Source organism: Somniosus microcephalus, chromosome 9 (assembly GCF_052327205.1).
Source record: "Somniosus microcephalus isolate GS21.2 chromosome 9, FLI_Smic_1.0, whole genome shotgun sequence".
NCBI classification, from domain to species: domain Eukaryota; kingdom Metazoa; phylum Chordata; class Chondrichthyes; order Squaliformes; family Somniosidae; genus Somniosus; species Somniosus microcephalus.
The window spans coordinates 161,715,989-161,731,437 of NC_140995.1; the positions used below are offsets into that span (position 1 = coordinate 161,715,989).

The 15,449-nt window shown below is 45.3% G+C and overlaps 1 protein-coding gene across 2 annotated transcripts in view; it reads left to right on the top strand.

Moving 5' to 3' along the window:
* LOC147112803 (neuroendocrine convertase 1-like) overlaps positions 1-15,449 on the top strand; it is a 294,716-nt gene that overhangs the window by 107,651 nt on the left and 171,616 nt on the right. For both annotated transcript variants that reach the window (XM_085996239.1, XM_085996240.1), the window contains exon 2: positions 579-660. In XM_085996239.1, coding sequence (XP_085852365.1) covers positions 579-660 — 82 coding nt within the window. The remainder of the gene's footprint in view (positions 1-578; positions 661-15,449) is intronic.

A 15,449-nucleotide genomic window follows, 5' to 3' on the forward strand; every position in this document is an offset into this window, starting at 1 on the left:
TGTTTTCTACTAAAATGAGTGCATATGAAGCAAGAAAGAACTTGCATTTATACAGCGCCTTTCACCACCTCAGGACATCCCAAAGCGCTTTACAACCAATGAAATATTCTTGAAATGTAGTCACTGTTGTAATGTAGGAAATGTGGCAGCCAAATTGTGCACAGTAAGGCCTCACAATCAGCAATGACATAAGTGACCAAATAATCTGTTTTGGGTGCTGATTGAGGGATAAATATTGGCCAGGCCACGGTGGCCAAAACAGTATCACTGTAGCCATGCCTCTGCATGGGCTGTGATTTCTATTGGCCAACACTGCCTTAGAGTCATACAAGATGCCAAAAAGGCTGCAATGGGAACATTTGCGCAGGAGTGGGAGGGTGTGTGAATGTTTCTCTGAGTTTACACAGCTATCTTTTCAATACTGATGAAATGTTTACAGTATAGATTACTTGATGTTTTGATGACATCATCACATAGTCAATGATGTCATCCCACACAAGGCTGAAAATTATTAATTTAACGAGAGGTTAATGACGTATCAAGTGTTATTAAAACATGTTTTTTTCTTGTTACAACAGATAAAATGGATGGAGTTGCAGAACTTCTACTTCAGATACAAACGTGCTGCAGTCCCAGCGTGGAGCGATGAGACTAACCTGAGTGAGTACCACAATCCCAGTGTTGAGTAACGGCACTAACCTCGTTGAGTACCACAGTCCCAGTGTGGCGTGACGAGACTAACCTGGGTGAGTACCACAGTCCCAGTGTAGGGTGAGGGAATTAACCTGGGTGAGTACCACAGTCCCAGTGTGGCGTGACGAGACTAACCTGGGTGAGTACCACAATCCCAGTGTGGAGTGACGAGACTAACCTGGGTGAGTACCACAATCCCAATGTAGAGTGAGGGGATTAACCTGGGTGAGTACCACAGTCCCAGTGTGGAGTGATGAGACTAACCTGGGTGAGTACCACAGTCCCAGTGTGGAGTGATGGGATTAACCTGGGTGAGTACCACAGTCCCAGTGTAGAGTGAGAGGATTAACCTGGGTGAGTACCACAGTCCCAGTGTGGAGTGATGAGACTAACCTGGGTGAGTACCACAGTCCCAGTGTAGAGTGAGGGGATTAACCTGGGTGAGTACCACAGTCCCAGTGTGGAGTGACGAGACTAACCTGGGTGAGTACCTCAGTCCCAGTGTAGAGTGAGGGGATTAGCCTGGGTGAGTACCACAGTCCCAGTGTGGAGTGATGAGACTAACCTGGGTGAGTACCACAGTCCCAGTGTGGAGTGATGGGATTAACCTGGGTGAGTACCATAGTCCCAGTGTAGAGTGAGGGGATTAACCTGGGTGAGTACCACAGTCCCAGTGTGGAGTGACGAGACTAACCTGGGTGAGTACCACAGTCCCAGTGTGGAGTGAGGGGATTAACCTGGGTGAGTATCACAGTCCCAGTGTGGAGTGATGGGATTAACCTGGGTGAGTACCACAGTCCCAGTGTAGGGTGAGGGAATTAACCTGGGTGAGTACCACAGTCCCAGTGTGGAGTGAGGGGATTAACCTGGGTGAGTACCACAGTCCCAGTGTAGATTGAGGGGATTAACCTGGGTGAGTACCACAGTCCCAGTGTGGAGTGATGGGATTAACCTGGGTGAGTACCACAGTCCCAGTGTAGAGTGATGGGATTAACCTGGGTGAGTACCACAGTCCCAGTGTAGAGTGAAGGGATTAACCTGGGTGAGTACCACAGTTCCAGTGTGGAGTGACGAGACTAACCTGGGTGAGTACCACAGTCCCAGTGTGGAGTGAGGGGATTAACCTGGGTGAGTACCACAGTCCCAGTGTGGAGTGACGAGACTAACCTGGGTGAGTACCACAGTCCCAGTGTGGAGTGAGGGGATTAACCTGGGTGAGTACCACAGTCCCAGTGTGGAGTGATGAGACTAACCTGGGTGAGTACCACAGTCCCAGTGTGGAGTGAGGGGATTAACCTGGGTGAGTACCACAGTGCCAGTGTGGAGTGATGAGACTAACCTGGGTGAGTACCACAGTCCCAGTGTAGAGTGATGGGATTAACCTGGGTGAGTACCACAGTCCCAGTGTAGAGTGAAGGGATTAACCTGGGTGAGTACCACAGTTCCAGTGTGGAGTGACGAGACTAACCTGGGTGAGTACCACAGTCCCAGTGTGGAGTGAGGGGATTAACCTGGGTGAGTACCACAGTCCCAGTGTGGAGTGAGGGGATTAACCTGGGTGAGTACCACAGTCCCAGTGTGGAGTGACGAGACTAACCTGGGTGAGTACCACAGTCCCAGTGTGGAGTGATGAGACTAACCTGGGTGAGTACCACAGTCCTAGTGTGGAGTGATGAGACTAACCTGGGTGAGTACCACAGTCCCAGTGTGGAGTGAGGGGATTAACCTGGGTGAGTACCACAGTCCCAGTGTGGAGTGATGAGACTAACCTGGGTGAGTACCACAGTCCTAGTGTGGAGTGAGTGGATTAACCTGGGTGAGTACCACAGTCCCAGTGTGGAGTGACGAGACTAACCTGGGTGAGTACCACAGTCCCAGTGTGGAGTGAGGGGATTAACCTGGGTGAGTACCACAGTCCCAGTGTGGAGTGAGGGGATTAGCCTGGGTGAGTACTACAGTCCCAGTGTGGAGTGAGGGGATTAACCTGGGTGAGTACCACAGTCCCAGTGTGGAGTGATGAGACTAACCTGGGTGAGTACCACAGTCCCAGTGTGGAGTGAGGGGATTAGCCTGGGTGAGTACTACAGTCCCAGTGTGGAGTGAGGGGATTAACCTGGGTGAGTACCACAGTCCCAGTGTGGAGTGATGAGACTAACCTGGGTGAGTACCACAGTCCCAGTGTGGAGTGAGGGGATTAACCTGGGTGAGTACCACAGTCCCAGTGTGGAGTGATGGGATTAACCTGGGTGAGTACCACAGTCCCAGTGTAGAGTGAGGGGATTAACCTGGGTGAGTACCACAGTCCCAGTGTGGAGTGAGGGGATTAACCTGGGTGAGTACCACAGTCCCAGTGTAGAGTGAGGGGATTAACCTGGGTGAGTACCACAGTCCCAGTGTAGAGTGAGGGGATTAACCTGGGTGAGTACCACAGTCCCAGTGTAGAGTGACGAGACTAACCTGGGTGAGTACCACAGTCCCAGTGTGGAGTGACGAGACTAACCTGGGTGAGTACCACAGTCCCAGTGTAGAGTGAGCGGATTAACCTGGGTGAGTACCACAGTCCCAGTGTAGAGTGAGGGGATTAACCTGGGTGAGTACCACAGTCCCAGTGTGGAGTGACGAGACTAACCTGGGTGAGCACCACAGTCCCAGTGTGGAGTGAGGGGATTAAACTGGGTGAGTACCATAGTCCCAGTGTAGAGTGAGGGGATTAACCTGGGTGAGTACCACAGTCCCAGTGTAGAGTGATGGGATTAACCTGGGTGAGCACCACAGTCCCAGTGTGGAGTGACGAGACTAACCTGGGTGAGTACCACAGTCCCAGTGTGGAGTGAGGGGATTAAACTGGGTGAGTACCATAGTCCCAGTGTAGAGTGAGGGGATTAACCTGGGTGAGTACCACAGTCCCAGTGTGGAGTGATGAGACTAACCTGGGTGAGCACCACAGTCCCAGTGTGGAGTGACGAGACTAACCTGGGTGAGTACCACAGTCCCAGTGTGGAGTGAGGGGATTAAACTGGGTGAGTACCACAATCCCAATGAAGCGATACATCTTCAAGCTGTCAGTGCTAAAACGATTACTCAGCTCTGCATTGGGCAGTCAGAAGGCTTCATCTAATTGTAATTAAATTGAGGTGGTTTCACAGTCTGTTTGCAGAAACATGCCTGAACACACTGTCTGTCACCTAAAGGACTGCAGGCTTTTTAACCACTTGGGTGCTTACAGTGTTTGAATTTAATTATTTTATCCTGTTTCAGATACTGATTTCCTTTCCCCCATGAGGATTTAAATACATGCTTTCAAATATGTAATTCATGGTCCCCATTAACACTAAATATTGTTCCACGTGAATAAAAGTTCTGATTCAAACAGGTCTATATTAAAACAAAATAACCCTGCCCAATATGTTCTCAGCTATTTTTATTACACAAATGCTGCTCATCTGCTGCGTGCTAAGGTGCCACTGATCACACATTCAAGGATGCATTTAAGGAAACTGTGAATGATGAATATCAAAGTCCAAATGTATACTGTTTTAATGAAGATTACAGTATGTTTGAATGTTGAACTGTAATGCTGTTCTGAATTATTTTTCAAGAGTGCTGTTGTTTTTACAAATTTGTAACTATTTAAAGGTTCAAATGACATTTTCACAAGAACAAAAGATGGATATAGATGAGGAAGGCCATTCAGAAAGAGAAGATATTTCCCCTCCACTGCCATCATGACACCCAACTCCCAACTGTCTCTTAAATGATTCCAGGGCTTTTGCCTCTTCAGAAATCCATTCCATGTATTGGTCACACTTTGTACGAAGAAGAACTTCCTGGTATAGTGCTTGTCCTGCTATCATGGTTTAGTTTGTAGTATGTTCTGGATTTGCCTTTCTAAATCTTTTACTATCTCACAGATGCCTATAAGGTCATAGGGGGAGAAATTCCCCTAGTGGGCCATTTGGGGCACTAAATCAAAAATGTTTGAAAATTTAACGCCAGGCGCTAACCTTTTCGAACATTTGAGAAATTCCCATTTTTTGCGCCAAAAGTGAAGTGAAGTGGAGCGCTAAATCAAGCTCTCCATTTACCTCTTGGAGCGCAAGAGGTGGGGAATATCCCGACCCGGGGCGATGTGCTCAGCAGCGCCACATGTGGCCACGCATGGTGCTGCTGCGTTGCAGGGGCTCTTCCCTCAATTAAAGGGATGGGCCCCACGCTGCAAGCTCTGCATTTTTTTTTGGCATCTGCTGGTGCACCGGGGTACAGGAGTGCTGTGACATCAGCCCGCGTCTGCTGCTCTGAATTTTTTTTTTTTAATTTGGCGATTCTTTTTTTAATGTCGGCTGGCTACCATGCCTTCAAATAGCGCCCCATGAGTGGTCGACCTCACTGTTCGCAACCCCTGCAGCAGTCAGTAACATCGCCCGGCGCTGCTGCTGGGCGCGAGGGGAAAAATGTTTTCCCGAGGCGCTACCAGGGCGCTGCGCCTGGAGATGACGTCATGATCTCTGGGCGCAGAAGATCAGGCGATACCCGATAGCGCCGCCACTAACCTCCCGCGGAATTTCGTGGGAGGTGTGGTTAGCATCTCGGGGAGGGGGGGGGGTAGCGAAAAGCCATTTGCCCACCGGAGGCGCTAACAATGGGAATTTTGCACCCATGGACTTTTTAAATTCCATAACCCTTTTATCAGCCAAATGTGTACAGGAGCCCACAAATCTCTGGCTGTTTTGTTGTTGTTAAATGCTCCTTCAGTCACTGATTTACTAAGCTACGATTTATAACATTCTATGCCTCAGTACAAAGGAATAGTGGTTATGTTACTGGACTAATAATCCAGAGATGTGAGTTCACATCCTACGATAGGCAGCTGGGGAATTTAAGTTCAGTTAATTAAATAAATCTGGAATAAAAAGCCAGTATCAGTAATGGTGACCATGAAATCCTTCTCACACATCTTCCTGACTTGGAAGTATAATGCTGATCCTTCATCGTTGCTGGGTCAATATCCTGGAACTCCTTCCCTAACAGCATTGTGGGAGTACCTTCACTCACATGGACTGCAGCGGTTCAAGAAGGCGGCTCGTCACCACCTTCTCAAGGGCAATTAGAGTTGGGAAATAAATGCTGGCCTTGCCAGCGACGCCCACATCCAATGAATATTAAAAAAAAGGAATATTGTCAGCACAATTCTCCTTCTGTGTGGAGGTGTTAAATAGACACCCGTGGCATAATGTAAGACACTTTCCTTTCCACAGGACCATAAAAATAAAAACAAATCTTCTATCTGTTCCATGCAGATGGAGCATTGAATGATTGCAGTGAACCACAATTGAGGGGAGAGCAAGGCTAAGAGAGTGAAAATAAGAAATGTTGTAATTTCACATCAGGCCTAATAGTCCTAGTAATAATCACTTTCCTAGGCATGCAATACAACTGTTTCCCTATTTATAATGTGCCCTAGAGAGTTCTGAAACATGATCAAGATCTCTGTTTCTCATGACATCCACCAATATTATTTTTCCTTAATCATAGAAGGGGAAATTGCTTATTTTCCAATATTATTTCCATGGAGGTATTGGAAAAGTTTTTTGCTTTCTATTTTTCCCTGCAGCCAAAAGGGAGGGGCACTTGACTTGATCCCAGACTGCCACCAGGCACTCTGAGAAGCCAGCTGCCATGAAGCATTATGAGTGTCCTCCCAAGTTATACTCTACCCTTTAATATTTCCACCCCCAGCTCAGAGATGCCATTGCCTCCACTGTGCATCTCCCCTCACATTGGGAACAGAGTAGAGTGGCATTTAACTCTGTGTCGGTCCCTGTCCCTGCTTGGCAGCATCGAACAATTGTATGTGCGGTTATTCCACCATGGCGCACCAGTGCTAGGATGGTGGGTGTGTAACTGAAGCCTGCTCTGACACATGTATATCTCGATTATCACTGTGCAACAAACTGTCATGGACCAGAAATAGAATTCAGCTTGGCATTAATATCAGAATGAACAATACTAGCAGCAATCAAAGAACACCTGTTAACTGGGGTTGAGGGCTGGAGGAGAAAGCTGAATATAAAGGGTAGTCTACTTGCCAGATTGAAGGCAGTGCTCCTGTTAACCAATAACAAACCTAAACTTAGAGCAATAGTGGAGATATTGCCCCAGCCCACCCTGCCCTCCCTTTCCCTAGCAACCAACTTATAAACTTGCGTCTCCCGCTGGGAGACAGAAGAGCAAGATAATGGCAGAGCAAGAAATATGCAAATAGGTTAGAATAGCTTTGAAATGACATTTGATTTAAGCATGATTCATTCACAGAATTGCCAGTCATCTGTAAAATGATATTGATTAAACATAAGAGAAGCAAACTAAAATGTGGGTTAATGGTATCCACTGTGTACCTTTTGCTCAAATCTAAATATAGGTTTATAGTCTTCTGGTTGGTCTACATGAGCTTTATTCTTAAATGCAGCAAAATTAATGATCTTACCCACTTAAATTAATGTTATATTTGTTGATATTTTGCTCAATATCCTGTTGAGCCTTTCCCAAGGCAAAATTACAGAAACAGAATTTCAAGTGCTTGTATGTCTCAGTTATACACTGCAGCACTGTGCATGATGTGTTAGGAGGTTAATTCTTTAGTTCAGTAAGGCTCCCTGAATGGCTTATTAGCAAAGGCAGCGTGTGACTGAACTGTACAGACCAGAAGGTCCCAGGTTTCATCCCTGGCCTGTGCTGAGCTGACTGATCTCAGCCAGGATGGTAGCAGGGCCACCGACTCATTTCCACTGGTTGGCTAGGGATGGGGATGGGGAAGATCAGCTCTATATTCTAGATCGCTATCCTGTGATTTGCTGGAAAGTGAGTGCTTGTGGATATCAGGTGAGGACAGGATTGGGCTTGGCAGTCATGGCCAGTATGAAAATAAATAAATAATGAATTGAGCCTCATAGCCTTGCTGATATTTCAATAAATAAATACTTCTGCTGTGGATATCAATTGATTTATCAAATCTTGTAGATTCAATGTGTGTTCTGGCGACATGCTCTCCTCCGACTGTATGTGAATTGACCTGGAAGTAAATAATTCCATCGAAGCAACTGAACTGCTGGCCAGAAAGTAAATAGTTCTATCCTGTTACAAGCTGTTTTGTTTGGCAACCAATGTTTTCTTTAAGCGGCGCGACAGCACAGCGCTCCAGGGATCCCACCCAGTCGGCTTACCAGCTTTTCAATGCAAAACTCACTCATGCATGGCATTTTGAATTTTTTTTTAATTTATTCGTTCATGGGATGTAGGCATCGCCGGCAAAGCCGGCATTTATCGCCCATTCCTAATTGCCCTTGAGAAGGAGGTGGTGAGCCGCCTTGTACATCTGAGTGACTTGCTAGGCCATTTCAGAGGACAGTTAAGAGTCAACCACATTGCTGCGGGTCTGGAGTCACATATAGGACAGACCGGGTAAGGATGGCAGAGTTCCTTCCCTAAAGGACATTAGTGAACAAGAAGGATTTTTACGACAATACAGTCGTTTCATGGTCACCATTACTGATGCTAGCTTTTTATTCCAGATTTATTTAATTAATTGAATTAAAATTCCCCAGCTGCCATGGTGGGATTTGAACTCATGTCTCACAGATCATTAATCCAGCTCTCTGGATTACTAATCCATTGATATAACCACGATGCTACTGTACCCAGGGTCGCATGGTGCCAAAGAAATTACAGGAAACATTGTTTGCAACCACTTTTTTTTCAAGCCCCTGTTCCCATTCTATAGCAGTTTTTTCTATCCCTTCCCCACGCCTCCCCCCTACCCAGTTCTTGTTCCTGCTCCTAACTTTTTCCTCACTCATTTTCAAGATGCGATTTATTGCTGTTTATTTACTGCCCTGTGCTTTTTGTGAGGCCCAGGCTGGACCGTTTTCAGTTTCTGGTCTCAGTTTCTCAATGCCATGAGCTATCTTTACTGCTTCTTGTTCTTTCCCAGTTTCTAGTCTTTTTAAAACACCCAGGCCTAGAAATTCACTATGGCCCCGCCAGCTGGCTAACGGCCAAAAGTTAGCGCTGGGCGCGGAGCCATGTGCGACCGTCCGATATTCACTTTTTGCGCCCCAAGTCGGAACCGGCCGCTATTCCAGGGTGTGCCCGCTCCCGCTTGGGGCGCTGAAACTGAATTTCAGCGCTCTAAGTGCCGCTGCGCCACCCGATGCGGTGCGGCAGGCTGCGGTACTGCAGGCCTCCTCCTTCTCTTAAGGTGGAGGTGCCTGCAACGGGGAGATCGCCGCTGGATTGTGCCGGCAAATGAGCCCGGCACCACGGAGAAGTGCCGGGCTCACGGAAAGCAGCTGGCAATGCCGCGGGGGGGGTGGTGGAGGAGGCTGGGGAAGGAGGTGCGGGCAGGCGGCCGCCGAAAAAGCGGCCGGCCGCACCTCCACCTTTATGCGCCCCACTAAGGCTGCAGTAAGGCCCTGGTCTCCGGATGTTAGTAGCGGCCGCCACGGAGGAGGCGGCGGCAACTGAATATGGGTGTCGGGCCGGCATCGGGGCGGAAATGGGGCACTGCGCACACCGATGACGTCATCGGTGCCGGCGCAGCGCTACCGGCTACCGCCGCCATTACCGCCGAGCTCAATATCAGCGCAACCTCCTATACTGATGCAGAAACCCTCTTTAGGCGGTAACTGGGCGCAAAGCTTGCAGCGCCTTACTGAATTTCTAGGCCCCAGTCCCCACACTCCTTTTAAGCTGTGTTCCCACCTGTTTTAAATACCTGCTCTTTTTTTGAAAAAGGCCACTGATTCATTGTCATTTTTCATTGTTTTTTTCCAACTCCCCTTCCCTATTTCTTTTTTTCTCTTTTTTTCAATTTCTGGCCCCATATCCTCTCCACCATAAAGACCACTTACAATGTATTACATTTAAAATCCTCATCCTCACCTTCAAATCCCTCCAAAGCCTTTCCCCCATCCCACCTCTGTAATCCACCCCAGCCCTATATCCCTCAACCCTAAACAATCTGTTCTTCTTTTGTGCATCACCCCTCCTTTTGTCCCTTCAGTGTGCGATAAATCCTTCAGCTGATATGTATCCTGAGTTCTTCCTGGCATCCAAGTTTTGCTCAACATTAGAGAGCTGAGGGCTGAAGAAGTTTCCGGACCGTCTCCCTCTGACGCCATGGACCATGTTTGAAATGGACAGGCGATCTGCCCTGAACAGGCCCCGATTGAAACTCAAGGTCTGGGTTGGGACGCAGCTGATTTTCTGTCCCCTCCACTACTACTGGGCAATGTACGCTGGGAGTATGCCACAGGGCCAGTGGAAATTTGTGACCAATATAATTAAACCTAAATGCCTTGCTTTGTATTTGTCCACATTCGTTGTAGCTTGCTGGTGTTCAGTCTCTGCCAATTCTTTAAAAAAAATTAAAGCAATCCTTCCTCACATGGTTTAATATTGCAAGCAAATTGAAGAATGCTGCTTACAAACCCCTCCATGTGACTACTTACGAATGTAGTGAATAGCAGAAGATCAATTATATATCTCTATTGAATTCTGGTACTTACTGCTTCTTAGTATGGGTCTTGGCCATTTATTGTCACCCTGTTTTATTTTGTCTAGTCAATTACTAATTCAACCAGATATTTCCATAAGTCCTTCATTTTGCTAAAAGTCCATTTTGTGGGATCTTGTAAATCTTTCTTGGGAAGTTTAAATATTTATTGGTCCAGAATTTCCTGGAATGAAGCAATCTGTGACTTATGCCATAAATTACACCATTTTGTGTCCCGATCTTCCTGTCGTGAACTTATTCCAAAATCTCCTGGAAAGATCTTTTGAATACACCGCCACAAGTGTAATGGTGAATGAGGGACCTCAGAACATAAGAACATAAGAAATAGGAGCAGGAGTAGGCCATTCGGCCCCTCGAGCCTGCTCCGCCATTCAATTAGATCATGGCTGATCTGATCTTGGCCTCAACTCCACTTTCTTGCCTGTTCCCCATAACCCTTGACTCCCCTGTAGCTCAAGTATCTGTTTATCTCCGCCTTGGATATATTCACTGACTCAGCCTCCACAGCTCTCTGGGGTAGAGAATTCCAAAGATTCACGATCCTCTGAGAGAAGAAATTCCTCATCTCCATCTTATCCTGAAACTATCCTGAAGCAGTGCAGCCAATGGCTTTACCCAATCTGCAGCAATTAAACAGATCAATAATGGCATGACCTGAGTCATAAAATTCTGGATTTCAAATCATTTCACTCGACTGAACTTGATCACTGCAGAAAATTGTTTGCATTAGGGACACGCTCAGCTGCTGTTTTCAGTTTTCAGGAACATTCTAAGTTACAGATTTTTTTTACCATTTATGTAGAAGGTGACATTAAATTAGGGATGGGCAATAAATGCTGGCCTTGCCAGCGCCACCCACATTCCAGGAATGAATAAAATAAAAGTAATTTAAGATACCTAAAACATCTGAAATTAAACAAATGGGGGGGGGGGGCAAATTTGGACCCCTATTTCTTGGGTGTAAAATGAGGGCAAAGAGGTTCATATCCCACTCCCCAAGGATGTCTGAAATAAGTCCGATGCCTGTGGAGATGTGGCAGGCATCAGCAGCCCGCTAATTAATATTAATGAGGCCCAAGGCCGAATGTTGGGTCGACCTTGGGCCTCCCGCTTCAGGCGCATGTTGCTGCTGTAGCTCTGGCATCGTGCCCAAAACCAGGTGCCGACGAATTTATATGCCCCTGTATTTTCTGTGTTGTCAGCTGTGGCTCAGTTGGTAGCACACTCGCCTCTGAGTCAGAAGGTTATGGGTTCAAGTCCCACTCCAGGGACTTAAGCACATAAATCTAGGCTGACACTCCAGTGCAGTGCTGAGGGAATGCTGCGCTGTTGGAGGTGCCGTGTTTCGGATGAGATGTTAAACCGAGGCCCCGTCTGCTCTCTCAGGTGGACGTAAAAGATCCCATGGCAATATTTCGAAGAAGAGCAGGGAGTTATCCCTGGTTTCCTGGCCAATATTTATCCCTCAATCAACATAACAAAACAGATCATCCGGTCATTATCACATTGCTGTTTGTGGGAGCTTGCTGTGTGCAAATTGGCTGCTGCGTTTCCCACATTACAAAAATGACTCCACTTCAAAAATAATACTTCATTGGTTGTAAAGCGCTTTGAGACGTCCGGTGGTCGTGAAAGGCGCTATATAAATGCAAGTCTTTCTTTTCAATACATGATCACTTATTACATCCTATCTATTATATTGAATTTCTTTCCCCCCAGATATTGACACCCACTGGCCTACAGTTATAGGTTCATTCATGCCTCTGGTTCTACAAATCAGAATGACATTCACCAGCTTCCAGTTCTCAGCTATATCTCCTGTTTGTAAAGAGCTAAAGGAAAATATATATCATAGCCTTGAATCTTTTCTCTTCTCTCTTATTCCCTGAATGGTTCTCTGGTGTATTGCATTAGGTCCTGTGCCTTCAGTTCCACAGATCTTTCTTTACTGATGTCTCCACTGATTGCATTTCCACTCATATCTGCACCATCTTATTCAGAGCATCTAAATTCCTAACACAGTCCTCTGTCATTAGAAATATTTCCAATAATGTAATGGCATCACCGTTTGCTAGTGCACAATAATAAGTCTACCTTTATCATCCAAGACCAAGTTATTTAATTTCTATTAAACTGGAAATATATTTTTAGTTACATTGGTGTCTCTGGCAATCAGTTTCTTTTAATTTGTACCACTCATGCACAATTTTTATTTTTACAATACTCTGCAACCTCTTATGTTGACCTTTCAATGTTGCCTAATTCCTTACATTTTTAAAATTCTTTCTCTCTTTCACCAACCCACTCCTTTTGACCCTACTGTTCAACCATTTAGGCCTTGCTTTAAACATTGTTTCACATGAAATTGTATTTCAGCTTCAAGTCTTCCATCATCCTTTTTAAGAAATATAACTTTTCTATATTTTACCATTCAATGAAGTTATCCAATTGATTCTCTGTTGTCCTATCAATGTACAAAATTCATTTTTTTACGTCTGGTCTACCTTATCTTGATATGTTGTTGCACTTTCTCTCATCGCCTCACATCTAATTGCATTGTGATCATTTCTTTGTGCTGTATAATTTTTGCACATGAACATTAAATCTAATATAACATCAGCTCTGGTGCTCCGATTCACATGTTGTGACAAGAAGCAGTTTCTAATTACCGCAATGAATTTGCTTCCACTTTCTTCCTTCCCTTGAGGTATCCCTGGTTCTGTCCACTTAATTGCTGGGTAATTGAAATCGCCCATGATTACAACCCTGTGATTTCTGGCAGCCTCTTTTATTTGCCTAAACAATTCCACGCCGGTCTGATCACTTTGATTCGCTGAACTGTGCCAATTGCTTGTTGCTGATTTTTTTTTCACTGTCCTTGAACTCCATCCAAATTTATTCCGCAAATCTGTCCCTAAGAAAAATGTAATAAGTTTGTTGACTAATATCCCAACTCTGATCAGCAATAATTGGCCACCCCATTTTTCCAAGTTCATCTTTTGTGAATATTCTATGTCCCCCCCTCCAAAATACCCTTTGTCCATCTTATTGTTTCAACTATTTTAATAATGCCAGTTTTGTCTGCCTCTTCATGTGCTACATATGCTTCTAGTTGTACGTCATATTCCTCTTACTTCTTACATCGGCGCAAAAATATTTTTTGTGACAGTTTTCCTGGAGAAATTCTTATTGTTGGTTCCTATGGCAATAGTACTGTAGTGGTTATGTTACAGAACTAGCAAGTTCAAATCTCACCAATGCAGTTTGAGAACTTGAATTCAGTTTTAAAAAATCAGAAAATGAAGAAAAACTGGTAAAATTTACCATAAAGCGGTTGGATTGTCGTAAAAGCCCGACTGGTTCACTAATGCCCTTTAGGGAAGGAATCCTGCCATCCTTACCCATTCTGGCCTATATGTGACTCCAGTCCCACAGCAATGTGACTGACTCTTAACTGCTCTATGAAGTGACTTCTTGGTTGTATCAAACCACTTGGGGAACTCGAGATGGACAATAAATGCTTAACTTTCCAGCGACGCCCACACCTCGAGAATGAATTTTAAAAAATTAAAACTCTTCAAACTTTTTAAAAACGGTTTGCTTAGTTTTTTTACAGATATTTTTGAGCTTCCACTGACCTGTCACACATGGTGGACCTGCCACCAAAGCATGAGAAACCCCATCAGAAAGCCCAATACCCTCACCCATAGGTAGGTCTTTTGGATGAGACATTAAACCGAGGCCCGGTCTACCCTCTCAGGTGGACGCAAAAGATCCCATGGCACTATTTGAAAAAGAGCAGGGGTGTTCTCCCTGGTGTCCTGGCCAATATTTATCCCTCAACGAACATCACTAAAACAGATTATCTGGTTATTATCACATTACTGTTTGTGGGATCTAGCTGTGCACAAATTGGCTGCTGCCTTTCCTACATTACAACAGTGACTACACTTCAAAAGTACTTCACTGGCTGTAAAGTCCTAAGGTCGTGAAAGACGCTATAGAAATGCAAATTATTTCTTTCTTTTTCTTTAAAGAAATCCTCTGACCCATTTTCAGACTTATGGAATGGTGGCCCATAGTCCATGAAAGATATGAGAAAGGAGGTACAGCAATTTTCCCAGGATCTATTTTAAAGTGCACATTACACTTTGAAGGTACCAAGCTACTTGCTACTTGATGTGCCACTTATCTTGCATCATCTGCACCAGGTTTTGATTCTGAAGCGCTCTACCTAAGTGATGATGAATTAGGTGGTGGATAGGTTATACCAGTTTCCCAATACAAAAGTGGCTGGATCCCAGCCCTGAGCTCTGGCAACAGACCAATCTGCTGTATCTGAGAGGACAGCATCATCTGTCGGATTCAGATCAGACAGCCATGTTGTCTAAGTATGTGACTTATAGAGGCTGGAAATCTGTAACTTAGGAAAAGAGAGTCACTTTCGAGACAGTTCCTGGGGTTTCTATGCTGACCTGCCTCGATTCCATGTTGTCCTTGGTGTCTCACATGTTATTGCAATTGCTCCGTAGAATAAAACATAAATGTGTTTGCCTCAAAACATTGATAATGATAAGAGAAAATATCTAATAGACTTGAGGTGCATTTTCAATATTATCTCAAAAATACATCTGATCGCCGAAGGCTGTGAGTAACTGCATCACTTTGTGTTATAATGAATGTTACAGACTAGTAAGGTTCAAGGCTCCAGGTTTGTTCTCTAGTTTGTGTTGAATTGGCTGATCATTGCAAGAGGTGATGAGTGGCATAGGCACATTAGCCCTGGGTTCCCACTCCTGATCACCATGCAGCAATTCTGCAATGGTTCCTTGATATAAAATGCTGCCGGTCTGAATGCTGAATAATGATGGGATTAGAAGCACTTTCACTATACGTCCACTGAGTCAGCTGTAGCTCAGTTGTAGCATTCTCGTCTGCGACATAAGGCTGTGGGTTCAAGTCCCGCTCCAGAAACTTGAGCACATGATCCAGGCTGACACTCCAGTGTAGTACTGAAGGAGCGCTGCACTGTCGGAGGTGCTATCTTTCGGATGAGATGTTGAACCGAGGCCCCAACTGCCCTCTCAGGTGGACGTAAAAGATCTCCTCGTACTATTTTGAAGAAAAGTAGGGGAGTTCTACCTGGCGTCCTAGCCAAAATTTATCCCTCAACACAGATTATCTG